The 26,013-nt window shown below is 39.5% G+C and overlaps 2 protein-coding genes and 1 long non-coding RNA gene across 8 annotated transcripts in view; 1 reads left to right on the forward strand and 2 right to left on the reverse strand.

The window, feature by feature from the left end:
• LOC117947977 overlaps positions 1-18,613 on the forward strand; it is a 23,375-nt gene extending 4,762 nt beyond the window's left edge. Inside the window, exons 2-3 of the long non-coding RNA XR_004657374.1 lie at positions 2,497-2,503; positions 18,528-18,613. This is a non-coding gene — a long non-coding RNA (uncharacterized LOC117947977). The remainder of the gene's footprint in view (positions 1-2,496; positions 2,504-18,527) is intronic.
• Positions 5,307-14,008, reverse strand: LOC117947976 (myoD family inhibitor domain-containing protein 2-like). Of its 2 annotated transcripts, XM_034877380.1 has the most exons (5): positions 13,998-14,008; positions 10,094-10,096; positions 6,962-8,123; positions 6,323-6,559; positions 5,307-6,115 (listed from the first exon to the last, which is right to left on the reverse strand). In XM_034877380.1, the coding sequence occupies exons 3-5, from the start codon at positions 7,038-7,040 to the stop codon at positions 5,853-5,855; spliced, it is 579 nt and encodes a 192-aa protein (XP_034733271.1). In that variant the 5' UTR covers positions 7,041-8,123; positions 10,094-10,096; positions 13,998-14,008; the 3' UTR covers positions 5,307-5,852. The 2 variants fall into 2 exon arrangements, with proteins under 2 accessions (XP_034733271.1, XP_034733270.1); XM_034877379.1 differs by lacking the exon at positions 10,094-10,096.
• Positions 8,494-24,940, reverse strand: LOC117947974 (forkhead box protein P1-B-like). Of its 5 annotated transcripts, none has more exons than XM_034877376.1 (17): positions 24,821-24,925; positions 22,917-22,971; positions 22,693-22,832; positions 17,583-17,723; positions 17,390-17,479; positions 15,609-15,729; positions 14,998-15,103; positions 14,759-14,866; positions 14,359-14,446; positions 13,636-13,713; positions 13,350-13,545; positions 12,469-12,545; positions 12,230-12,331; positions 11,913-12,040; positions 10,162-10,216; positions 8,869-9,035; positions 8,494-8,738 (listed from the first exon to the last, which is right to left on the reverse strand). In XM_034877376.1, exons 2-17 carry the CDS (start codon positions 22,966-22,968, stop codon positions 8,576-8,578), a joined length of 1,812 nt encoding a protein of 603 aa, XP_034733267.1. In that variant the 5' UTR covers positions 22,969-22,971; positions 24,821-24,925; the 3' UTR covers positions 8,494-8,575. The 5 variants fall into 5 exon arrangements, with proteins under 5 accessions (XP_034733267.1, XP_034733266.1, XP_034733265.1 ...); XM_034877375.1 differs by having other exon boundaries at positions 14,998-15,109; XM_034877374.1 differs by having other exon boundaries at positions 13,344-13,545; positions 14,998-15,109.
• Between the last annotated feature and the right edge of the window lie 1,073 nt (positions 24,941-26,013).

Below are 26,013 nucleotides of genomic sequence, written 5' to 3' on the forward strand. Positions count from 1 at the left end.
TGCAAACAAATGTCAAAATGAAATAATATCATAGGATTATGAGATCATTACTTTTTGATGTTTGTGTTTTATACTTCAATTCAACAGTTTTCAGTGCCAATATTTGTTGTTTCAATGCCAAATTTTATTTTCAATACCACAGGTTACTGTCACTGTTCTAGCTCCATAGTAACCTAGCTAAAAGGTGAAGAACACTAACAAGCTAACTTAAATTTGCAAGCTCTACAGACCAAAACAATATGAACTGACAACATAAGTTATATGACTTACAGTTCTCAAAGAAGCGCACACACACAATCTCAGCTGATTATCCTCCAGACAGCTAGTTTCTTTTCCTTTTCTCTCACTTTATTCTCCGTGTGCCGTGCGAGCCCGCTCGCGGTGTGAGGCGCGTGTCTGCGCTATTCTCTGACATGCACTCACAATCACACTTGATGACCTTTAGTAGGCTACAAAACTAAGGTAACGAGCCAAATTTGTAAAATGTAAGGAGTGGAAAGTACCGATATTCGTGTTAAAATGTAAGGAGTAAAAGTCGCCAAAAAAATAAATAGTAAAGTAAAAAATATCTGAAAAATCTACTTGAGTAGGCTACAGTAACGAAGTATTTGTACTACATTACTTCCCATCTCGGCTCATATGAGCTGTAAAATAGGAAGCCACTAAGGCGAAAACAATATTTCGGCTTCATGTTCATGATGCTGTAAACCGCCAACGTGGGGAAGGGGCGTGTCTCTGGACGAGGCGACCAATCACAGCGGACTGATTAGCTCCAAAACCGCTGGGCACATGAAGGCTGCTCTCCATGGTGCTGAAAGTTTGAGCACCTTTTGGGTGGCTTGTCCCCAAAAGTATGACACACTGAAGACATTGGTAATGCACGTGCTCTTCATGTGCGAATCAACACACACTTGTGAAGACGTGACAAAAGGAACTAGGACTGCAGGCGCATAAAGCAGACATAACAGCTGTCAAGCCCGATGTTAAAAAGGTTTTTGCCAATGTTTTGTTTTGTGTCTCAATCGTGACTTGTGAGGTTCCTGGCGGGAAAACAAAAACAGCAGCCATGAAGTGGAAATTTAAATATCGCTTGTCTTAAAGATACGTGTTTTATAATGCAGAACTAAGCCTACAGTAGATATACGTCTCTTTTAATAATCACACCTTCAATTATGAAAAATGGTTTTTTTACATATATAGCGACAGTAGCAACATTGACCATTACTATGGAGATGGGGACAGTCCGCTTTGCGTCATGTGAGCAGAGCAGTTGGCGTGCCTGTCTCCTGTTTTAGTTACAATATCATTAAACAAACTTCTTTTCTTAGCATAGATCATATAGACATACATGCAGTATAATCATTTATTAGACAGTGTGTGATATTTGATATGTTGGGTAGATTTGTTATCAAAATCCTTGAACCCTAAAACGGAGGAATGACAACCGGTGCTGAAGTCAACAGTGCCAAGGGGTTTACAAGGTTTTCCCTTTAAGTATAAGTTGTAAATACTGAATTGGTGGTATTCCAGGGGTTTGAGGGGACGTCAAACACAGTTTTGGCATCAAACTTTAAATGTTATCTTGTTCAGTGGGCCATTTTTTAGTTTTACTACATAGCCCCACTGCCACCCCTTGGTGACTATGCTCAAAATATAACCCATGTCAGCACCTTTCTCAAAACAGTTGGTCTCATGTCTGTAACCCTTTCTGTCTCATAATTATTCAAATAGATCAATATCTCAAATCAGGAATAACATATAATCGTCAAATTGATATACGTTACTCTCCAGGTGAAGACCATCCAGTGATGTATGCTATTGGTTTAGCTTTATGGCAAAGTTTTAATTTTTTCACATTTTGGACATGTGCCCTAACGGATCAGAGAGCACTTTGAGTGCTTCAAGTATGTGTGTATTTGTGTGTGTGTGTGTGTGGCATTTTCACTGTTATAATTTCACCACAGCAAATACTGTAGGTGACACAATGCATGATGTTATAGTAGATGTAAAAGTCCAAAGGCTTGGCAGGTCTTTCATGACCAAATTTTCAAGACTATTATTGTGCAGCAAATTGCAGAGGTCTTTTACGACGGATACCTTCAGAGCAGTGGTATAAGATTTCAAATAAATGGCTACCCTGTAGGTAATGCATACTCAAACCTTAACCAAAATGTTACCATAGGCAGGTAATTTACTGTTACCAGGTTACTGTAAGTTTCTAAACCTACTGAATGAAGGGGTGGCCTGCTGTTCTTCATTGCCCTTAACCTTGTCATGTTTTGGAATTTAATTCATGGCTGATGTAAAGACCTAAATGAACAACAATCTTTTATTAGTGGGAAAACCTGGCCGCCACAATGGGTGACAGACAGAGGAGAACACCACAAATTAAGGAAATGTTCAAGCCCATTGTTTGGTTCCTTAAGATATGTTGTTATACAGTATATTAAAAATAAATTCAAAAGCCTGAAAGACTCCCACTTTGTAGCAAACCAGAGAACATGTGCTGTGTTTGCAAAAGCTTAACAGATCATCTTTCCTTTACAGATAGATAGATAGATAGATAGATAGATAGATAGATAGATAGATAGATAGATAGATGATAGACAGACAGACAGACAGACAGACAGACAGACAGATAGATAGATATTGCAAACTTCCAATAATATAAATACAATTAATTAAACTCCATGAAGAGAAAAACATGATCACATACACCAGAAAAGTTATTACTAAAAACAGACACGTGGTGGCAGCACTGTGGATGTCGTCAGTGACGTCAGTGGAACACTGTCTGGCTATTTATGGAATCATCGTGATCGAGGAGTAATACCACAACTAACACGCCAGTCCATATTCTTACACAGGGAAAACATTCAAACAACGAAAGATTACAACAAGCATGCTAAAATGACTTCTTCGTGGGGCCTTGACGCGTCAAAACCACACACCACACAGGAAGTTAAATGCACAGAAGATCCGGTAGATTTTCAGAATTAAACACAGCGGACGAACATCCGATCGTACCTCGTGACTTTATCAACAGAGTTTCTCCCGCTGCCACTGAATAATGGGTTGAACTGCGTTGTCTGTTTCTGTACTAAAAAAAGAAATATAAAATATTTATAGAGCCATATGTTAAAAAAAAAGAAAAACGGCTATGAAAAATTGATTGTTTTTTTGCCTCTCTCTTGTTTAAATGTTATATACCTATCATTTATTATGCTATTTTTTATTCCTAATGTGGGCCAGTCATCACCGAGATCTGCTTGAGTGTTGGGCCAGCAGAGCTCTGCCGACGCTCCTTCAGAGATTTCTGCACCAGGGCAGACAAGCAGTGAATGCTACGGTCCCTCATCAGCTCTGGGGGGTAACATATACACCCCCTCCCCATGAAGCAACGCTGGCACCTTCGCTGCAGGTAACAAGGAAAGGTTATTCATTTCTATGAATTTATATATCTACTCAGAAGTTTAGGGGCTCACCACTCTGTAAACCATCTTTAGAAAGGTAAAGCTAGAGAAGAGCACAGTTGAGCTTTAGCAAAAAGTGTTTCATCACAACATTATCGGTATAGTTTGGTAATTAGGCCTAGCCTACTGTAGAATGCATTGACAATAATACATTTACACTGTTAACAGGTTGAAAATGTCAGACTTTGAAATCAATGAAACTATATACACATAAATATGCTAACTAGCTTAATTTAGCCTTTGTTGTCAAGAACTGAGGTTGCCCCAACAGAAGACTTTTTTTGATTTTTTTTATCAGTAGCTGTCGATCTCACATCGCTCTCCTAATTAGGGAATGCGCTTCCAGTGTGTTTGGAGAGTGTCCTCGTGCCAATCCACGTGTGTTTGGAGAGCGTCCTCGTGCCAATCCACGTGTGTTTGGAGAGTGTCCTCGTGCCAATCCAACGGTTCTGTCCTAATTAGGAAATGCGCCTCAGGTGCGTTTGGAGGGACGTGTCCTTGTGCCAAGCATGCAGAGGAAACACAACAACCCAAAGAAAACACCAAAACCGAGACTTGTTGGTGCTCAAGGGCTACTACATATGCAGGATGACCAGGAAAATCAATTTTTTTTGATCAATGATAACTTTAACTTCTGTACTATGCTACTTTTAGCCTATTGTTGATCAGTTGTAGGTTATATATGTTACTGACCGTGTATACTTTGCCCTCCTTAGTTATAGGAATTGCTATGCTAAATCTGTGAAGAAGTAGGCCAACTATTTTCAGTAAAAATTTGAATGCACTTGGAGTAGCCTACTTTTATTCAACTTTTACCTGAGTGATCTGAATAGTAGCTATGATAACTATTTCCACAACAGCTGGGCATGTTTTAGCCTACATGTAGTGACCGCAGCCTTTAAATAGAAAGGTATTTCGCCTCCCTCAGTCAATGGAGCACACTAACATACAACCACAGTGAATGCTATAGTGAACATTTATCTCTCATTTTTTAGGGTCTTAGCATGTTGGAAAACTCACGAAAAGTTGCACAAATGTCAGACGAATGACAAATCACAAAATTCTGTAGTGATTGGTCTCAGGCGTTTGTCAGGGAGCTCCATAGCACCCCCCCTAATGCGTGGAAGGCCTTAACTTGGACATAGTAACTCCGATATTCATATTGCTCTAATTTGCGGACATATTTCCCATTTACCTTCATTAGCTCCGCCCAACCAGGAGGCGGCCATTTTGACTTCATGCATTTTTATGTGTTTTACATTCTTTCGAACTCCTCCTAGGCCGTGATTGCAATCTTCTTGAATCTTTGCAGGTAGTATCTGACACTCATGACAAAAACTTATCCAAAGAATTTTGATTGTGCAAAAAATGTGCAAGTTATAGAGGACCAACTTCCTGTCAGGAGTTGTTGAAAAAGGAAGTTGTGTATCTGGTCAAGATTTATTCCGATTGTCACCAAACAAGAGCGTTGTTCCACATAGGGGCCTGAGCATCCATGCCAAGTCTTGAGTGAATTGACCATTAGATGGCGCTGTTAAAAATCTTTTAATTTATTAGCCACATCGCAATATATGAGAAATCTACTCCTCTTGGGCCGTGAGTCCAATCTTCTTTTTTGGGATCCACTTTTGCGGGCTCCACGTGTCATTGGGGGGGGACTCGCGCCGTAGAGGCTTGGACCCCGTTATAACCGCCTGCAGTTCTAGTTGTAAATGAAAATACATTTTGAGAAAGAAAGAGGCATGACATTTACACATTACAAATAAAATCCATTTAATGCATATAAACATAGTATCAATCAATTTCCGTTCTATACATACATTTTAGCATATGACACTGCTCTGTTTGTTAAATCCATGTTCCTTTCACTTGGACCAGATTGATCTCAGTTTGTTGCTGGATTTGTTATTTGAAAGCATGCTTCCAGATCCCCGGCCCCCTAAATGGCTTCACCCACTCTGTCATTCGTTATGGACTGACACCGGAAACATACAGGATGTCACTGACTAGACATACTGCACTTGTGTCCACCGGTCCACTCTGACAGGACCGAGTGTTAGAATGACTTTGCACAGTGGTGCGAGTGTGGCTGTAACAAAAATGAGCTATTTGTGTCTTCTATTATAACAAACAACTCTACTCTGTTTCACCAGGTGGCAGTAGTCATCTGCTTGAATAATGTTGAGGCACACAAGCTATAGATCCTATTATTTTTTTTACATGCGAATAATATAAAAAAACAACTTTAGTAATACACGCATTTTATTACATTTGTGAATAAGATGAGACAGTAATTTTTTTTTTGTTGAGCATTCAAGTGTTTAAAATTCATGTTTTTGATTTTGTTTTTGAAGGGAATTCAAGGTGGTGAGGAATTTATCAGCGATAGCACACCTCTGATATCTCCATGGCCAGCTCTATAAGTTCTCCTGCGTCCTGACATGAGCCACAGCAGTTACAGTCCAGTTCCAGGTGGTTGTTGCAGCAGTCCTTTCCCCGCTGGTCTCTCTCACTGGATGCTGTGATATATTTGAATGAGGGAAAACAGCGACTCACAGCTCTCTCGCATGTATCCGGCAGGAGGACCATAAACTCATGGAAACGACAATGCAGACAGGCGAGAAGAAGTGTTGCACAGTCATCTGGTGGCAGTTACGAGGTAGGGTAGCAGAAGATAAGATCAAAAAGAGGCCAAATGAATTGAAATGCGTTAGCAAAAAATGCGTAATTAGAAATTACACTCTCAAAGTGTCATCCAGTGCTCCTCTGACCAGATATCACTACACCATTTAAAACCATGTTAATAAGTCAATTTCATCAACTGTTGTACTTAAGGAGTTAAACAATACCTCCACTGCCAGGCGCGTATGAATCTTCAGAAGAAAAACGACTGCTGCTGTTCTTAAACTTGTCAGAACACAAGGAGGAGCTGGACCCACCCACTTCACTGCCACCCATTGGATCATGGGAACTGGGATTGGTGTCTGGTTCTTGCTCTGAGATGGTGCTCAGTCTGCATACCTCACTTGCCAACTTGCCTGTCATCTTTTTAGGTGGTTTGTCCATCACTGGCCTGGGGATGCTACCTTTGAAAGAATGATAGGAGAAATCCAAATTCTGTGCAGTACAGCACCCAGTCCTGTCTCTGATAGGTTACTCAGATCCTCTATGAGCCCGTTTTAATAATTCAGAGCACCATTAACATGCAGTATGTCAGGGAGGTGAGACTTGAATGTATAATGGAGGAGGCTTGCTCAATAAAACTTCAGCGAGGAGAGATTATTGATTTGCAAGCTTTTATTTGGATCTAGTTTCCTGGATTGAATCAGGCAGGAGGAAAATATATACCGTGTGAAAATATACTCCTCCACTAACATTTGTCATGCACCACATCTATCAATCACACTAGTTCTAGTTGTGACTAACAATAACATCATCCAAGCAGTATTTAGCCTGATCCGACATGGAGTAAACAACAAGAACCATACCATCAGACACATGGTCCTCTATTTTCTCAAGCTCGATACCCTCCTGATCATTCACAGGGAGCTTTAAAGGAGCTGTCATCTAATGCAAAGCAAAGGGAAGAGCGTACACAGCATGAGAGACGCATACAAAGCACTTCCTGAATAATGGTATTATATATAATAACCTCAATAACTTCTCTAAAGAAAGAAAGCAATAAATCATTCTTGGAACCTCACTTTTACATGTTAGGTTAAAGAATCATACAAGAAATGCACCTCTACACTGAAGTTGAAAATGAACAACCTTATATGGCTGAATTATTTCTACCAAATAGTTTTCTTTTTAAGATTACCTGTCTGTACTGGTTCAATATCCAACAGTGTGATCGGTAGCATCTGCAACTGTGAACTCGTGAGCTTGAGCACCTCCCATCATCATGCACACACCCACATTGTGAGCAACACTCCACATCAATCAATACTCGCCAATCAGGAGCCACAAGTACATCTGTGATACATAATGCATGGATGATCCATTCAATTATGGCAATATGTCAATAGGATGTCAAGCTGAGTCACAGTATCAAACACTTGGATACAGCAAGTAACGATTAACAACAATACAATAACATTTACATAAACTGATCTTACCGCAAATTTATTATCTCGCTGTAGCCCGTGCTTCTGACACCACAATAGTTTGTAGACCACATCTGCTGACAGCACACAGGAGAATTTATAACATCTACAGAATGGACGTACCACAGTACCACAGTACCACAGTGGAAAGACAGACGGACCACTTGCTTTTTTCCATTACCTTCCATTAGGAAGTCATTACCGTTGACTGAGAGAAGTGAGGCTGTTATGTCATAACTGCACCCAACCATAATTTCATTATGTGAAACACCACTTACCACCAAGGTAATCATAAAACTATATCAAAGACAAATACAGTGTACACATTTTTCATGAGGGATTTATTATTCATAGAGATGCATTGGTTTACAATGATGGTAAATCTATATTATCTACTCTCACAAGCTCAATTAGAGCAAATTTAGCAATGTGTGTGGAAGGGGTGAAAAAGACCTATAAAGAAGCTATGTATTCTTTTGATCAAGCGATTATACCGTAGATACAAATAGATCATGTTGGCAGTGAGCATTAAACATTTTTTTACCTCTACAAAATGTTTTATATATTATGACAACTAAAATTAAATCAGGTAGTGAGGCCCCCCCACGTAGCATAAAGTGGCTATACAGAGGTGGGACATTTTTCATTGTGAAGTGCTTACTATTTATGTTCCCTTTCCTTTGGCTTCTCTGCTCTTTGTGGTCTTTTTGTGTACACACACACACATATATATATATATATATTTATGTATATAAAATGAGAAAAATCATGAACAGATGTGTTTTTTTGTGATCTCACTCTACTTTAAAGAGAGAATAGTGAGCTGGATTAAGAACAAAAAAATAACAAATGCTGATAGAAAATTTCCCCAGGTAAAAGAGTGCTTGCACTGCTTGGTTATGTAGATGAAGCAGTTGTTTTTGGAAACTTTTGGAATACAAAGTCACACAGGCTGTGAGTGAGGCTGCCTTGCAGTGGAGAACTTGGACCTCGTAGTCAGAGAGAAGGCACGCGATCAAAATGAAGACTGGGCCTCTCCGGGCTGCCGTTGTCTTCATCATGGTGCATCTCCGGGCTGGGGCCTTGCTCGTCTGTGCTCTCTGGTGATTCATAGGGATACGCTTCACATATCTCCTCATCCTCCTGCTCCTCTTTAATGCTGGTTTGATAAACGTGAAGAAGAAAAAACGTAATGTAATCAGGACTTGTGATCACACAAATACATTGAATCACAACCGAGTCAAATCCACTTGAGAGTCAGGGAATGTAGCTCTGGAGCTGACACTTACAAGGCTTGTGGAGGTGACTGCGTTGCACTGCTGTCACTTTGGTATCCAGATCCATTAGCAAGGACTCCATTCATCTGCTCTTGGAGAACGTGGGACAGAGAGTGAAAAGGGATGCTGCCCATAGAGGCTGGGTTGTAGGGACAGCTGTTGCCGTCAAAACCACCACTCTGAAAAAGTAAACATTGTCATTATAACACTGCCTCAACACGTAACAGACATAGCTGTGACAATTCTCACACCACTGCGATATATAGTATGCGGGTATAATGCAGTGTAGTCTTGCATTGCCAGACCTTCCTACACAGCAGGAGGGTCTACCTAGTCCACACAGCATTCCAGGATTGGAGAAAAACATGCTCTGGTTTATTGGCATTTCTTTCAACCAATCACAATCGTCATGGGTGGAGCTAAGCACCTGGAAAAGCCACAGTGCCGCTGCAAAATAGCCTTGTTTTGGTGGAACGTGTTCAAAAGTTGTTTTAGTCATGCACCAGAAAACTCAGACTGGACAGATAGTCTAGCTAGCTGTCTGGATTTACCCTGCAGAGATCTGAGGAGCAGTTAACCATAGTTTTTATTAATTCACCAGTTTAGTCCAAAACAAAAAGTAACTGACATCCAGGCTGAAGAGAGAAGGCTTCCCATCTCCCAACAGATCACCTACAAAATCCTGGTCCTCATCTACAAAGCCCTCCACCATGTGGCCCCCTCGTACCTCACTGACCTCCTCTCCCCCTACCAACCCTCACGGCCCCTCAGATCCACCTCAGCCGGTCTCCTCTTTATCCACAAGTCCAACCTTTGCAGTTTTGGGGACAGAGCCGTCTCCAGGGCAGCTCCCAGGTTCTGGAACTCCCTCCCCCAAGAGATCTGCACCTACACACACTACACCTGAGTGCACCTCAGTCACTCATCATCTTCCAGTCCCGCCTCAAAACCCATCTCTTCACCTCTGTAGCCAAACAAGCCCCTCCCTTTTTATCTTGGCCTTAATCTTGTTTTGGCTTTGTTTTATTTATCTTTGTTTTGTTCTGTTCTGTTTTGCTTGTTTTTTTGTTTTCTACCTTGCCCCGTAAATCGACTTTGAGTCCTTGAAAAGTGATATATAAATAAAATGTATTAATATTATTAAATCCAACAGAGCAATCCTAGAAAGGGAACGTCGTGCATATAGAAGTGAAGTGTGACGTGTTGCATCTGTTCAGCTTTCTATGTACACTGCAACAGCCTAATGTTATGTACGTGATCTTAATGTATGGTACTTTTGAAAATAGAGCTTAAGATGTCTCTTACCTGATGAGCAGACCCAGCTGAGCTTTGGTGGTTCTGTGAGTTCTTCAGCAGAGACCTATTAGTAAGTACAGAAAAGTAAGTACAGAAAAACAGCATGAGGGTATATACAATTTAGTATCAACACCTGAAGGACTTGGGATAAGGATTATTTTAGGGCTAGCATGATAACAGGAACAATTTAGGAAGGTGTTGGCTTTTTTTAAGCCTTTTTCAAAAATACAGTGTGTTTATCTTCTCTAAAGTTAGCTGCGGACATTACCGTGCCCCGCTAATGCTGGAGCAACCCCAGCCAAACTGGTTGCCTTTTTTCTTGTAACCTTAAAAATAAATCTACTAAAAAAACTAACATAAATCCGCATAAATCTAACCTCTGTCTTGCTTTCCCATGCATGTAAGCTAAGCAGGGTTATCAGTTGAATCTTAAATTTTTCCTTTTCATACTTATAATACTAACAAACTCTACACTGTACTTAAATATGGTGCAAATGTGAGAGCGCGTAGATGCGATGTGAGCACTTGTAGAATATGATTTGAGAGCTTGTAGAAAAAAATCTGTTCTCCTTTGTTTTTTTTTCACTTCAGTCACTTTTCCAGTACAACCACGACTCAGTGATTACAACCTCTCGAATCTGTCACTGCAGTGTGCTCTCTCGCATCACACAGCGGCGAGTCTGCGCTCTCGACTTTTGCAACACTTCTTGCAATACATTTGGTGCAAAACTAATTTGTACCTGTGAATTTAGTTTGTGGAGCTCTGAGCCAACAGGACAAGGGGACAGCAGGGTTTCTATCGCCAGATACAGCGACAGATTCAAGAGGTTGTAATCACTGAGTCGTGGTTGCACTGGAAAAGTGACTGAAGTGGGGAAAAAAATACGAGTACAGATTTCTTTCTCTACAAGCTCTTAAATCATATTCTACAAGCGCTCACATTGCATCTAAGAGTTCAATTTTAGTTGTACAAGCTCTCAAATCATATTCTAGAAGTGCTCACATCACATTTAGGAGTACAGATTTTTTTTACAAGCTCTCAAATCAGATTCTAGAAGTGCTTGCATTGCATCTACGCACATTTAACCATTAAATGCATTTTTAAAACCACTTTACAGGGTTCTTGTTTTACAACTGGTCAGTTGCAAACATGAAAAAGCCCGCAAGAGAATGTATTTTAACCTAACTCGTGGAGTTAACGTTCTCTGAAATCAGAGACCTGTTTTAAAAATGAAAATCAATTTCAAAGGTCAGCCAGCTGTATATCTGCCACTGTTATCATTACAACCTGACTGTGTGGCGTGCTAAAATAGCAACAGGGCGAGGCTTAGTCCAATATTCTCAAACTGTTGATACTACGAGCAACTGCCAACATCCGCAATGCGCTTCAAGATCTGTTTGTTTAATAAAATCCACACGAGTTAAGAGTTTGAGTCACCGTGGCAAGGCATGACAAGCCAAATAAAACAATCGTGGGACATTTACCGTTGTACAATAAAACAGCATGCATTTCCTTGTCCATGTCTTTCAGTGGCCGGACCAATACGCCGGACTAGCACAGAGTATTCACCCTCCTTTTCACAATGGGCACAAGGCCAGTTGCGTATGCTACGCCGTGGGCTTAAAGGACAACTATAAGTCAGCCATTAAAACTTGCTTACAATAAATATTGTGATTACTTATAAGGTTGAACTAGAAGGTTAGAAATGTCTGTTATATCTGAAAACCCCCAGGACTCTGGCTCCATGACCAACACGTACCCATTGCCAGCAGCCTTCTGGGGCCTTCTCCTGTGGAACTCAATCTCATCTACTGTCCACACAGCTCCCTTCACATTTTCCAAACGTACAAAGCATTTATGGAGGCTGAGATTATGTCTCACGGCATTCTGAAAGATTAAAGAAAAGAATAGAATTAGGACTTCTAATCTTACATGCCTTAAGTATTGAACTTGCATGTATCTTTTATTATGTAGTTATATGAAAACCAAATCTAAATGCAACCAAATGTGTCCGTAGACTTTTCCCATTTCATATATTAATATAGAGAGACATTTGATATAAAATGCAGTTCCTACCTTCCAGGTAGCTGCATTGCGCCTGAAATATGCAAAGTTTCTTGTGAACCAGTTGTAGATTTCATTCAACGTCAGCTGATTGCGAGGTGATTCAAATATAGCCTTAAAGAGAGAGAAAGCGTTAGTTACACAATAAAAATGTGAATTTGCTACATTTCAGTTCAGGAGGCCCATATGGCTGTGCAAGACTTCCTATTCCTATTTTTGTCAGCATGTAAAATGAGTCAAGTACACGTTACCTGTCTTATGAGAGACGCATATGTAAATGGAGGTCTAACTTCTGTGCTCAAGTAGAACTCCTTATTATCAACTATATCTGTGGAAAGACAACAACAATTTGTTATTTTATAAAGACTCTGTGCATTTGGCTCAACATCGCAGAATCATTGAAAACTTGTCTCTGTATGTATTATTTGTGAGCCGCAGACATCACTCTTACTGTTGTGTTTTTATTCTGTTTCCCTCCTAACCTGTTCTTCCTCTCTGTGTAGTTTTTATTTTGTTTTGGTCCTGTGACACGTTCTCATGTCTCAGTGGTTTTTTTTTTATTTTTATTATTGTTCTGTTTACAAGGACATATGGGATGTGCTTTTTACTCAAATGAACTCTATTTATAATGATTTCTTCTGGCTGGATGGTTATGAAGAATTTGAGTTGTGCTTCTAGAAATAATCCTTGCTTTATAGCAGATTATATTAGTCAAGCTTACGAGAGAAGACGTAGCACTTAAAATAACCTAAAGTTTTGTGAAATGTAATAACATCTTTGAACACTGCAACTGACTGACAACTGAGTCCTATAAACCCATGAGGGCTGGGCACTTTGTGTGACATGGAACAAAAAACCAAAACATCAAATAAGGACTCAAATAACAAACAATATTTATACATAAACAGATACAGAATGACCATGAAATAAAGAAGAAAACATTTCATGGAAAATAGAAGTAATATACAATTAATAAGAACATAAAAATAACTGTGAAAACAAAAATAAGCACCTTCTGTGTGTCCCTATGAATCTATCTTCTTTATGTGCATCTTAGCGGAAGCATGTTTCAGCTTGAAACCAAAAATAAATAAAAAGGGAACGAAGTTTTGATTCATGATCTCACCGTTACCTTGGCTCACAGAGCGGCTATATCGCCTCCGTACAGGAGTTCCAGTGAACATGCTATTGGGAGTGAGGACTGAGGGGGATTCAGAGAGCGGCATCAGGGGTGTGGATGGTGCCGTGGCACTCTGAGACAAACTCATAGGAGGAGGGCCTTTGGGCAATGTTGCCTGGGAGAAGGATACATTAGACACCAGATTCACCTGAAAAAACAAAGCTGTTGAGTCAGAAAGACGTCAACTACAAGCAAAACAATATTTATTTTAATTGAAGGAACTAGTCATGGCACCTACAGGCTGCGCTGCGGGTTTGGGTTCAGAGGACTTCAGATGAGCCATCATTGCTTGCAGTCGCTCTTTGTCCTTCTTCAACTATGTTAGATGAGAAGTCAGAAATAGAAGTTGAGAGTTGGTGAATTCACGGCTCGCGATAAATGATGAAATGACATTTGGTGTCAGTTGCTGGCATGCTTAAAAGTGTACTGATCTGGGGACACTTGTGTTTCCAGCGCAGGTGTGAAAACACACACCTTTAAAGGCAACATTTATCACGCATTCAAGAAGTTTTTAGAAAGTTCTCATTTTTCACACAAAAAAAGGCCTGGATACCCCCACTCTACTAAGCAATGGTTAAAGACACACGTTTCTTAGGCTACAACATTTTTTTGTCAGCCCAGGCCCAGGGTAAATCCAGTTGGGTTTTTCTAAATGGACGTTCATGTTCACCTTACTACCAACACAAGGATATAATTAGCTAGAGTCAGCGCTAACCTTGGTGAATACAACATATAGGTTTATAGCAATAAGCGCTAGATAGAGGAGGGAGGGGCAAGCTAGCCTGCGCTTTAGTTGACAATACTTTGAACGTCAACAAGAGGTGGAGCAACTTTAATAAGTTATACTTGTAAAAGCAATAGGCTGTTAATAAAATCAACATGAGATGTGTCGTACCTTCACGTTGTTTGATTTGAAAATAATTAATAGCTTATTTATTAGAAAAATAAATAAAATGCTTACCTGCAGTTCCAACTGCTGAACTACTTGCATCTGCACACGACACTGTGCTGTGCTCTTGTCATCCAGGGTATGCTCGTTGTTCAAATGTCTGCAGACCCACACATTCAAAACCAAGACATTCTTTAGGGAAAACCATTTGATGCATAGGCTGAGACCAAAAAATGCAAAACGCAATACTACTCATTTCAACTGGAAAAACATTAAGATTCCACATGAGGCTTTATGCCACAAAATTAGGAAACACATAATAGTAAACTTAATTGGAGGAAATAATGTTTTAGATGACTTGCAGAATCGCTGTACATACACATTATAGAACATACTGTACATACATTTCTTACCTATATAAATACTAGGTCATGATGACAGCTTTAGAGGTGTGCAAAGATTCACCACTCACTTGAGAAATGCCTGAAAGTCTCCAAAGACGGTCTCACAGCCAGGCCATTTGCACATGCCATTTCCATACAGAGCATGGCTATTCTGTGTGTTTTCATCCAGTGACCCACTGCAACAAGAGCAGAAATCAACCATCAATGGCACACCTCAGAGTAAACATATGGGTACTGTTTAAGCACAATAAAAACAGGATACACAGAAACTAACGCTCTGACAGGACGGCATGGATAGCTACAGCACCTTTCTTTCCTCTTCAGAAGAGTGTGATGACCGTTGGTGGTAGATTGTGTACTTGAAGACCCTCTGGTGTCTCCCCCCGTGGACAGGATGCTACCATTCTCACAGCCTGAAATTGCAAGTATAGACAATTTTTTTTGTTATAACGCACTAGTGTATCACTACGTTTGCATGGGCCATTGCATAAGTACGATTGTTATGAAGGGTATAATGTTACAATTTGTGTCAAAACGTTTTAAGAGAAAGAGAGGGTTTATACATTTTTATGATCATTTTGGAGGACTCATTAGTGCATGAATAGGACCTGAGCATGTGTGTGTATTTTAGGCCTGTGTGGAGTGTGTAATAACAACAGAGTGTAAATTGTAATGTAAATTGTGGATCAATAAAGAGTAAAAATTAAATTAAATTCAGTTTGTGGTGCTGTTGCACCGAGAGGTGTTTCTGTTATTTAGCTTACGCTCATTGATACAAACGGGTCAGTATAACGCACACAAGGCTCAATGTTTGAAAATTTGCATTGACCCTTGCCCCAGTGTTGTTTCGTGAAAGTATTTGACCTAAGTGTTTAAGTCATTACACAGCAATGCGGTTAGGGCGGTCACATAACACACCTGTGAGTGCAATGGGGCTAGAGGGAAGGACAGACAGCAGGCCTTGTCTCTGCAGGTTGAGGAGATGTTGCTGCTGTACCTGGAGGAGCTGCTGCTGGATGGCAATCTGCTGGGCTGTCAGCTGTGACGGGGAGATGATACAACATCTGTCAGTAAATGCCTTCATGCTAATTAAAACAGCTTGGTCTCGGATTTGTCCACAATTTGATTTGGGAAGGAGATGTGCATCTAAGTAAAATTAAGCTCTATGACAATACAATAGCGAAAGTGTAAGACATCACACTGGACATATTTTTGTAGGTTTGTACGTGACACACACTAAGCTCTGTCTCACTCGGCAACCAATCACATGGCTTCCGAAAGGTAATGAAATCAGCTGACATCATTACCTATTTCAAGAAGAAACAATCATCTATTTGAGCAGTGATCAAGTCTGATGCTGCTTATTTTTATCAAAATTTTCTCGGTTAGTCAAACAATGTGAGCAAAACAAACATTCTCAATTATTTCTGCCATTTTGGTTTTTTCCAGCAGACCTAATGGAAGAAATACCAACTTTTGGTTTCATATAATTAGATAAAAACTATGTCAAGCACATTTCTGCTTAAAGCACATCAAATCATGTTCCTTGACTCCAACACCTGCTGCCTTGTGCACTCAGCCAAGTGCCTACTTTGTTTTGTGAATTTTTGTTATTTGATGATGTCACGCAAGTACATGTACACAAGCTGATGTGGGAGCACTGTGTTTGGTATTTCTTTACACGCATGCACGCAAGGCTCTTGTTACTCATTAGTCTGTGGTTAATTTCATTCACTATATAGTCTAGAACTGGGATATATTGCTATTATATCAATATGATGATATGAGACTAAATATAGTCTGAGATTCTGGACATCGTAATATGGCATAAGAGTCTTTTCCTGGTCTTAAAGGCGGCATTACAATAAATTGGTGTGATTTTCTGAACTTACAATACTGTTGTGGCTGTTCTATTATTTGCCTTTACCCACTTAGTCATTATAGCCACGTTACTGATGGTTATTTATCAAAAATCACATTGTGTAAATATTTTGTTAAAGCACCAATAGTCAACATTACAATATCATTGCGGTATCAACATCAGGCTATTTGGTAAAAAATGTTTTGATATTAAATTTTCTCCATATCACCCAGCCCTAATATATTCCTCTATAAAATACCCACAATGCACAGCTAATATGAGTGTATATATACGATGTACCCTACATTTTACTCCTGTATCCCACAATGCAATGCGGCGAAGAAGAAGCAGAAGCAACCGAGAAAACGGAAAAGGAAAAATGGTGCAGGCTTTTGTTTCTAAACGGTGGAAATGGAACATGCAACACAACTACAGCGCACACCTCCATCACACAAATAACTGGCGCATCTACTGACACGAGTATGTGTTTTCAGTGAGTGTCTGAAATCTCATTTGGTCATTCCCTATTTAGTCCACTACTTAGTAAACACTATAGGGAATAGTGAGTGAGTAAATGAGAGAATAGTTTCCAACACAGCGCTTGTCATTTCGGAGAACTGGACATTATGAAAGTGATGTTCCAGGCTGTGCATTATGAGTATCCGGGTGTAATCATTTCTATAACTTTAGTATTAAATACACAGTCATTCAACGTTTAGTACAACTGAACTGATTCAGGAGTAAATTATCTTTGATCATTTTCACTACAATAACAAAATATATACATATTTACAAACTGATGAAAAAAAATAATGCTGAAGCATAATGAAGCAGTTACCTCTTGACTAACAATCCCAGCATTCTTCTGTTGCAGCAGCTGAATATTTAGCTGCTCTTGCTGATTCTTGAAGACCTCTTGAATTTGTTGCTGCAGAAATGTTGAGGACAATTGAGTTAAGGGAGATATAAGCATTCGGTTTGATGAGGGCAACGACAAAACGCAAAAGTATTCTAAAGATGCAGCCCATTACCTGGTGTAACATGAGTGCTTTCTGCTGCTGGAGCAGCGCTTGGAGCTGCTGAGGACTGAGGACCTGCTGCTGCTGCGGTGTCTGCTGCAACTGCTGTGGGGTTTCTGCTGGTGGGGTCATCATAGATAATGACACTGGGACCTGCAGAATCGAGAGGAAGAAACATCCAGCAGAATGGTAATTTAAAATCCATCTTACAAAAAAAGGAGGAAGATTTTGTAGATACAAAGACACAAACATATACAGCATTGGCTGTGTGTGTGTGCAGGCCAATGTTGTAGTACTTGGTCTCATGACTCAGGTATTAAAACATCCTGCTTCTAATGCAACTAATAACTTTATTAATTTCTAGTTTTTGAATGTGTTACTGTTAACCACCGTTCCCTACCCCCTTTAGCACGCACTGCCAAAGTGATGTTGTTGACAGGAGAAGAAGCTCTGGTTGTCTGGGGGAAGTCAGCCAAATCGTCAGTAATAACAGTAATTTTTATGTATTACATTTCTTTTATTATATTTCTTTTAAATGGGTTTATTTGCAAAACAACAACTAAAAGAAAACACAGCGGTGTGTACATTCTGAAAGGAAATGCTGATTGAGACAACTCAATGTGTATCGGCACTGAGAAAGGAAACATAAAGGGCTCCAAGGGGCTGAATCCTTGAAATCCACCCTGTAGACCTGGTCTACAGCCTTCTTGCTGTCTGTCTGTGTCTGTCTCTGTGTGTCTTGTCTGTAAGAGCGGCACACATCATTCTTGCTGTTGTGTTTTTGTTGTGTCTCCCTCCTTTCTTTGTTTTAGCGTAACATTTGGTCGCGAGGAAGGATTGTGGAACAGGTGCCTTCTTTGTTGTGTGTAGTGTGCTTTTTATTCTATACAGTCAACTAGACCAGTGTTTTGCACTTTTGCTTATTTGTTTTAATCCAAAAAAAAATCACAAAAATAGAAAGGAAGCAAATTGTAAGTGACACTAGCAAAGCTAGCTAGCTAAAGTCGTCAATCTGCCTCTGTACCAAAACTCTTCAGAAATCTCTTCACTGGTTAACACTGGTCCAAGCTACGCTCATTCAATCAGAGCGTTTCCATGTAAACAAGAAGAAACAGTATCTCTCTAATCAGGGTAAAGGGTTTAAGACACACAGCTACATTTCTGCTGGAGTAACCCGATTTCTTGGTTGTGTACGTTTACGGAGTTTCTAACAGAGATTTTAACAAGAGCACATGTGCATGACAAAAACCTCAGAACGGAAAGGTTTCACAGTGACAGCAGTGTGGCAGGATACAATTAACAACTTGTAGTGGTGCATTAGGGCATCCGAAATAATTAAATCCAAAGTTCAACTACAACAAACAGGTCGTGATACGTTTCCACAGCTGGACAGTATGTTATTTGTAAAATTCAAAACACATACACAGAGTCCCAATACAGTGTTGTCCCACTCAACGGCACTGTCGGTCCAAGTGCTGCGATGTCCAGACAAAAACAGCTCTTATTCTTACACCTCATATATGCCGGCCATGGTTACTATGGTAATAGGTAGCCTTAGAAGGTAGTTTACTTTAAAGGTGGAGTCTAAGATTCTGCAGAAAGATTAATATTTGAACTCGACGTCCCTCCCGTCGGTGCTGCTTCAGAATGTATGCAGCCTATTTACTGTCCCTCTCGCTCCCACTGCCACTTTTATACATCCATGGCCTTCCCTGTCCAGTGCACAAGCACACACAGAATAGTTCCGCTTTCTTTGTTCCTATTTACAGAGCCAGAACTGTGTAGGAACGCAGTGCACACACAGAAGGGATAGCTTGTGGACCTTGAGGAGATATTTGCTGAATCGCAGACTCAATTTTTAAACGGCATAGTCTCAACAGTGTTTATGAACATAACAAATAATTGATGCCAATACATACACACATGTAACGTCAAACTATATAGAACTGGAACTAACAAGTATTTTCATTAGCAATGAATCTGATGATCATTTTCCACAGCCCAAGGGGATGTCTTATTCTGAGCAACATGCATGACAAAGCTAATAATCAAATCCTCACAATCGACACTTCATTTTCTGTTGGCTGACTAATCAATAATCGACTGACCATTGCAGCCCTACTCATATGCTTCTTGTTCAAATTGATGATAATATTCTCTGGTCAATCTAGCAAGCTGAACTGGGCAATTCTGCTATTTCTGCTAAAGATGAAGCAAACAAAAACAACAACAACATTGGATGTCTCCGGGGAGCGAGAACTTCATCAAAACAACAACAACAAACAGCACCACAAAAACAACAACAACAACAACATCCTCTGCTAGGCACGCAGCAATTACCCCACCATCCCCCGCCCCCTCCACTGTCAAGCCACACCGCTCAAGGGATGTCTTCGGTAAACATAAACAGAGTCATCAAAATTGCGCAGACATATAAATAATGAATAAAAAAGCATACAGAGCCTGTTTATGAAAGCAGAACTTGAGATTCGTATTTTAATTTAGGTCTGAACCACAAACAAACATTTCTCTCCAAGGCAGAGGGTTTTGAACCGGGTGCGTAAACAAAGTGACAGTGAATTTCACACAGGCTTTGGGCTAACATTAACAGATGACTGCCTTCTACTTTGTCCTTTCTTCTGAAATGCAATGCTCCAGAGGTGGCCACCGGAGCGATGAAAACAGGTCTATCCCACAAACAGAGGCAGTTGGCCCCTCTGGTTTTCTGTGGACACCATCAACACAACAACAGCCTTTGCTTAATCTCCGTTGCCATGGTAGCCAACAGCAAGTCCAAACAGCTTCTGTTGTTGTTATTGTTGAAAGTCATACCAGTGAGCAATCGAGTGTAAACACAGATCTGTTCCTGCAAGACTGGTCTTGTGAACTCTGAGATGACTGACAGCAAGACGGACCGCTGAAAACTCGCTAAAAAACAAACACAATCTGCTTCCCCTTATGGAATTTAATAGTCACTAATATCCCCCAATGGGTGTGGACCCACAAGAAGTGGCATTTGCAAAACAAATATCCCTATTTGGTGATAAAACTTAACAAATTACAAAATAGAATAACCCCAGAAAGTTACATCATTTTAACTGACAGACACATTTAACTAAGCAAACGATTAAAAACAGATTCAATATAAAACAAATACAGAACGAGTTGGACAAACCTGACAGTCTCCGTTAATAAGTCTGTCGTGGGGCTGAAAAAACAAAATGCTGCTCATTGTTGAGGAGTAACGTTCTGCCTGACAAGCTCGCACAGCTTTGCTTAACATGAGATCAGGGATTTTTATTTGTATTCTTATGTATTTGTGATATATGCATTTGTTATGTTTTGGTTGTCTTACTACTGGATGCCTAATCCTTCCTTTGGGATGAATAAAGTAAGTAAGCAAGTAAGTAAGTAAGTATCTGTCTATCTATCTGACATGATGTGAGCCTAAACTAAACTAACAATACAACACTGATCCCTCCACCCAGCTGGAGCTGTTTTCTCTCTCCCTCTCCCCTTCTCAACCTCAGTACAACCCCCCCAACCCCGATGTGCCCCACATTGTCATCTAACAGTTTGCTCTCTGCCCTATGTGTATGAATACTGACAAGAAAAGATATGTTTGGATACCAGACAAGTTGTACATAAATTCAAATGTAGATGAACTAATTGTGTTTCACAGTTTAATGAAGTAAAACCAGCTGGAACACATAGGTGTAGTGTTGGGAACCGACATCTACACATTCCCTTGTGCAGCTGCATGGTGTTGTAGCAACACCAACAACAACGCGGTCCTGTACACCGTTCGCTTCAGGGCTGAATATGATGAATATATGTATTCATCATAGTCCCACATTCAGCAAATTCGTTATGTATGAATCAGTCAATCATGTTTTTGACTAATAGTTTGGTCTATAAAAAGCCCAGCATGAAGATGTTCCGTTATTGTTACAATTAAGAAGCTGTTGTCCCGAATGACTCAAAACAGTTTAAGAAATCAAGACCAAATAGTCCAAGCTCCTGACCCGTCCCCACTTTGCGTTCCTTTTCATAATGTCACCATGCATTTCGTCGAATATTGACCGTTTTGAGCAAGTGTTTCTATTTTTGCGATCAATTTGTTTTAATGAAGCAAATGCAAAGTTAAGCAAGTGCAAAAACATTGGTCTAGATGACAATCTACAGAAAAGTACGCTACACATGCCGAAGAAGGCCCCGTGCACCTTTTCCACAATCCTTCCTTGCGACCAAATGTTTCCGCACCAAAACTAAGAAAGGAAAGACAGGAAGGAGGGAGACACAACAAAAACACAACAGCAACAACGATGTCTGCCGCTCACAGACAAGACACACAGAGACAGACACAGACAGACACACAAACAAACAAACAAGAGGCAAGAGACACAATACACACACACACACACACAGATAGAAGCACGAAGGCTGTAACACAGGTCTACAGCATGGATTTGAGTGTTTCTATATTATTATCAGCAATATGCTATTATGATGTAATAGAAACCAATACATCAAGAGCAGAAACACTCTCAAAACAAATATGTTTAAATAGTGACGCAACTACAGTACAGGTTATTTTCATTATTGATTTATCTGCATTTGTTTTCTTAATCGATCAGTCATTTATCTTGTCAATAATATGTGAGTGAATTTTAAAATATATATATATATATATATATATTTATTATATAAAATAATTAATAATAAAAATAATTATTATTATAAAAGTCATAATAAATAAAAGAATAAATAAAAGAATAATGCCCATCACAAAGTCCTAAGTGACATCTTGAAATGACTTGGTTTGTCTCCAACAGTCCAAAGTGCAAAGATATCATGTTTACTATCATGTAAGACATTAAAAAAGCAGCGAATCTTCACAACTGCACACAAATTTTGGACTCAAACAACTAAGCAACTATCCAAATAGCCGTGGCTAAAATTTCTATTAAACTCCAGAACTATCAATTAATTGACAGACCATTTCAGCTCATGCATACATTTGTACAGCATCATCACTATGTCATATTTTAGTGGAATATGCACAGACTTAGCACTGCACATCTAAAAATGTGTTGAACGGCTGCAGCTGGGGATGACTGACCCTGGGTGCCTCTGGAGGAGGAGTCTGGCTGCTCCTCACTCGACTCTCATTCTCACTAGTATTCCCGTTCTCTGTCTGACTTGCTGGAATGGTGTGTGCTGGTTCTGACCCAGACTCATGCATCTGGACTTCAATGACCTGAGAAAGGAAATACATAGAAATGAAAACAACTGGAAAAGCAGTACAATATAATTACATACAGGGAGAAGACAAACACAATTGCACTTTCTGGATGTGTTTGACAAGCCTTTTACTTAATGAGGTGATAAGGTCCATTCTCTAAAAAGCATTTAACACTGCACGATAATCATCAAATGAGCCAATAATGTATTTATGTGTTGAATGCGTAAAGCGACAGCACTTAAAGTTAAGCACTACGCTGTTTTAGCTCTACCCACCACCAAGACAAATGCTCTCTTCTACAAGTGTGAGAGGAACATGCTAGGTCTGTTTGTTGAATAACCGAGCGCTGCCATGACTTCTGTAAACACGGGGGCCCTGGGGCCGTGTTTATGTGCAAACATATCTTCTCTTTGAAACAATTGACCATTAACCAGGTGGTGCGATAAACGGCTGTGGCAGGTAGTACAATGCACAAGTAGTCTTTTATGTATACAGCTTGGGCGTGCTTGAGTATAACGCTAAGCAGCATAAACAAAGGTAAATAAAGTAGGCAAACAAATAGTGTGAGCAGATGGCGACCTAAACAGAGGCCTTAAAATGAAACTGACCACATAGCCTCAAGGATAATGTCTTTATATTGTATGTCTGCCCAACTATTAAATTCACACATTGAAATCAATATGGACACTGTAGTATTATGATAATTAAACAGTCATGCACTGCAACCATTTCCAGGATGGAATGTGTAATAAGCCCATGATACATTTGAACCTTATTTAAGGGTGTTCTCACAACAAGGTCAACCCTCCAGTAGTGGGGGGGCACCACTCTTCAAAGGGAACACTGCTAAGAGGCCTTTCCTTAAGGACATTTTAAACAATATAGACTACACCCTCAAGAATATAGTTTTGACAACTGGTTTCACACATGTCGGTATAATCTAAATGGCTATGCCTGCCCAAAATGAAGAAGCCTATATAATGAAGTCCCCTTGAAAAAAAAAAAATTCTCCACAATTTATGGGAATAAAGTTTTGGCAAGTTAACATTTGCTGATACTGCAGACCCTTTTTAGATCCAAAACAACAACACATTGGGTCCATGATAATCCCATAGTAGTACATACAGTTTTGCTACATTCACTGAATTATAATATTAGCATTTTAAAATGGTAAAGACGAATCACAACCAATTCAAATCCCCACCGATACCGTACCTGGCAAAGCTGATTCTGATCATTATCAGGTCACGGTTAGTAGTATAAGTATAATAAGTATATTAAACAACAACTTATATGGATCAAGCGCTTTTTTAGTTCATGGTGCACTCAATGAGTTAGGCTATTTGGTCTAGGTTTCAGTCTACATCGTTTCTTCTGTGTCCGATTGATCAGTCAGTGCGATCATTCCCAATCCTGACTAACGTTAATGCTGTAGAAAGTTATTATCCCCGTTACAATCTGCTCAATACCAAAATCACATTTAGATGAGCTTGGTTGAAATTGTCCCAAGTTTATACCATCCTCCCGAACCTCCACCCGACAATAAGACCCAAAACGTTATACATCCAATTGTGAATACACAGTATGTAACGTTAGTAACGTCCAATGCGGTTTATGACTAGCTAAGTCTACGTTAGCTTCATATGAATGGAATCGATATCCAACCACTGCAGTCTGAGGTTTGCGTTGAGGACTTGAGCAATTAACTAGCCAGGTATTTATACGGAGAAAACAGCAGGTTTGAAAGTTAGTATTTTAACCTATAATAATAACCTATGGTTGTATATCCGCTGTGTTTAATAACATAGACAGGAAAACTATTTTAACCAACCTTACGGGAGTCGTTGACGTTACCAGCACAACAAAAGCTAGCAGCCTTTGCTCACGTTAGAGGGTAAAAAAACGTTTCTCTCTCCTCTTCGTTTGGACACCCCGCAGTATCACGACAACGGTATTCCAATCGTCAAGGGATTGTCAGCGCGCTGTTGAATTAACGTTTACTCACCGATTTATGTACGGGCGGACAGTCGGGGTGGTGTCTGAAGAACAGATCTCGGAGCACTCTGCCTTCCTTGGTAGCGAGCTAGCCACAAGTTGCTAACAGAGGGCGTGGCTTAGGAAAAAGTAAACATTGGTGACGCAACGCGCGAGACTGTTTTAAATCTCTGTTTTTAATAAAATTTGTAAAAATAATAATAATAATAATAATAATAATAATTAAAATAATGTTTTATATATCATACTACATTTCACACAACAGCCTACATAAGACAGGATGTTCTATTATCTGGTTGAATGTACATCATCATCATGACTAAAAAATGAATGCCATTGTTATATTTTATTGTTTATATTTTCTGTAGCCCATGAATAGGCTACTACTGATTGATGTCATTGTTTATTTATTATGTTGAGATACCTTATGTTTTATATTTAATGTACTTTTTTATGTATAATTTGATTTATATGTATTTATTTACCCAATGACAGAATTGGAACAGGGAGAGAAAAAAAACTATAATATAAATTAATAATTGCTCCTGAAAAAAGTAAAAGCTCAAAGAAAAAAATATCACAGGATTCAAAATTGACAACAATAGTCCCATTAACAATTGAAAAAAAATGTTTAATGAATTTAATAAGGTTTGAGCTCAGTCCATCCTGGAAAACCAACATTTTGGATATTTTATCTTGTATCCATAACATTTCTGGTTTGGAGTAAAAAGTAACAGTATCCTCCAGAAGATGTGATATTATGCATGATTAAACTTCATGTAATTTAGCCTATACAACTACAGTTTGTGAACATGATTAGAGCAGACCAATGGTGCATTAGTGCTTCATAGAATGATGGCCACTGCAAAAATGACTCATCTTTGTTATTATGTTGCTATGTGCAAATACAGTGATCGTAAGGACAGGACCTTCACTGGGAGATGAATGTAGCCTTTTCCTAAGTAATTTTGTATGTCCATGCATTGATGCAACCACAAGAGGGTGACGTTGTCCTAGGGCTTATTCTTGAGCTTTGTGTGCCTCAGTTTAAAATCCAGTCAATGTAGTTCCCATGTCTATGAAAACCCTTCCATTATTAAAATAAGTCTAATATCTGCTGCACAATAATTTCCCTCTTGATGAATAAATTTCATTTAATTTCTTTATTTCTCAAACATGTGTAAAACTAGCAGAGAAACATGA

Source organism: Etheostoma cragini, chromosome 7 (genome assembly GCF_013103735.1).
Source record: "Etheostoma cragini isolate CJK2018 chromosome 7, CSU_Ecrag_1.0, whole genome shotgun sequence".
NCBI lineage: Eukaryota > Metazoa > Chordata > Actinopteri > Perciformes > Percidae > Etheostoma > Etheostoma cragini.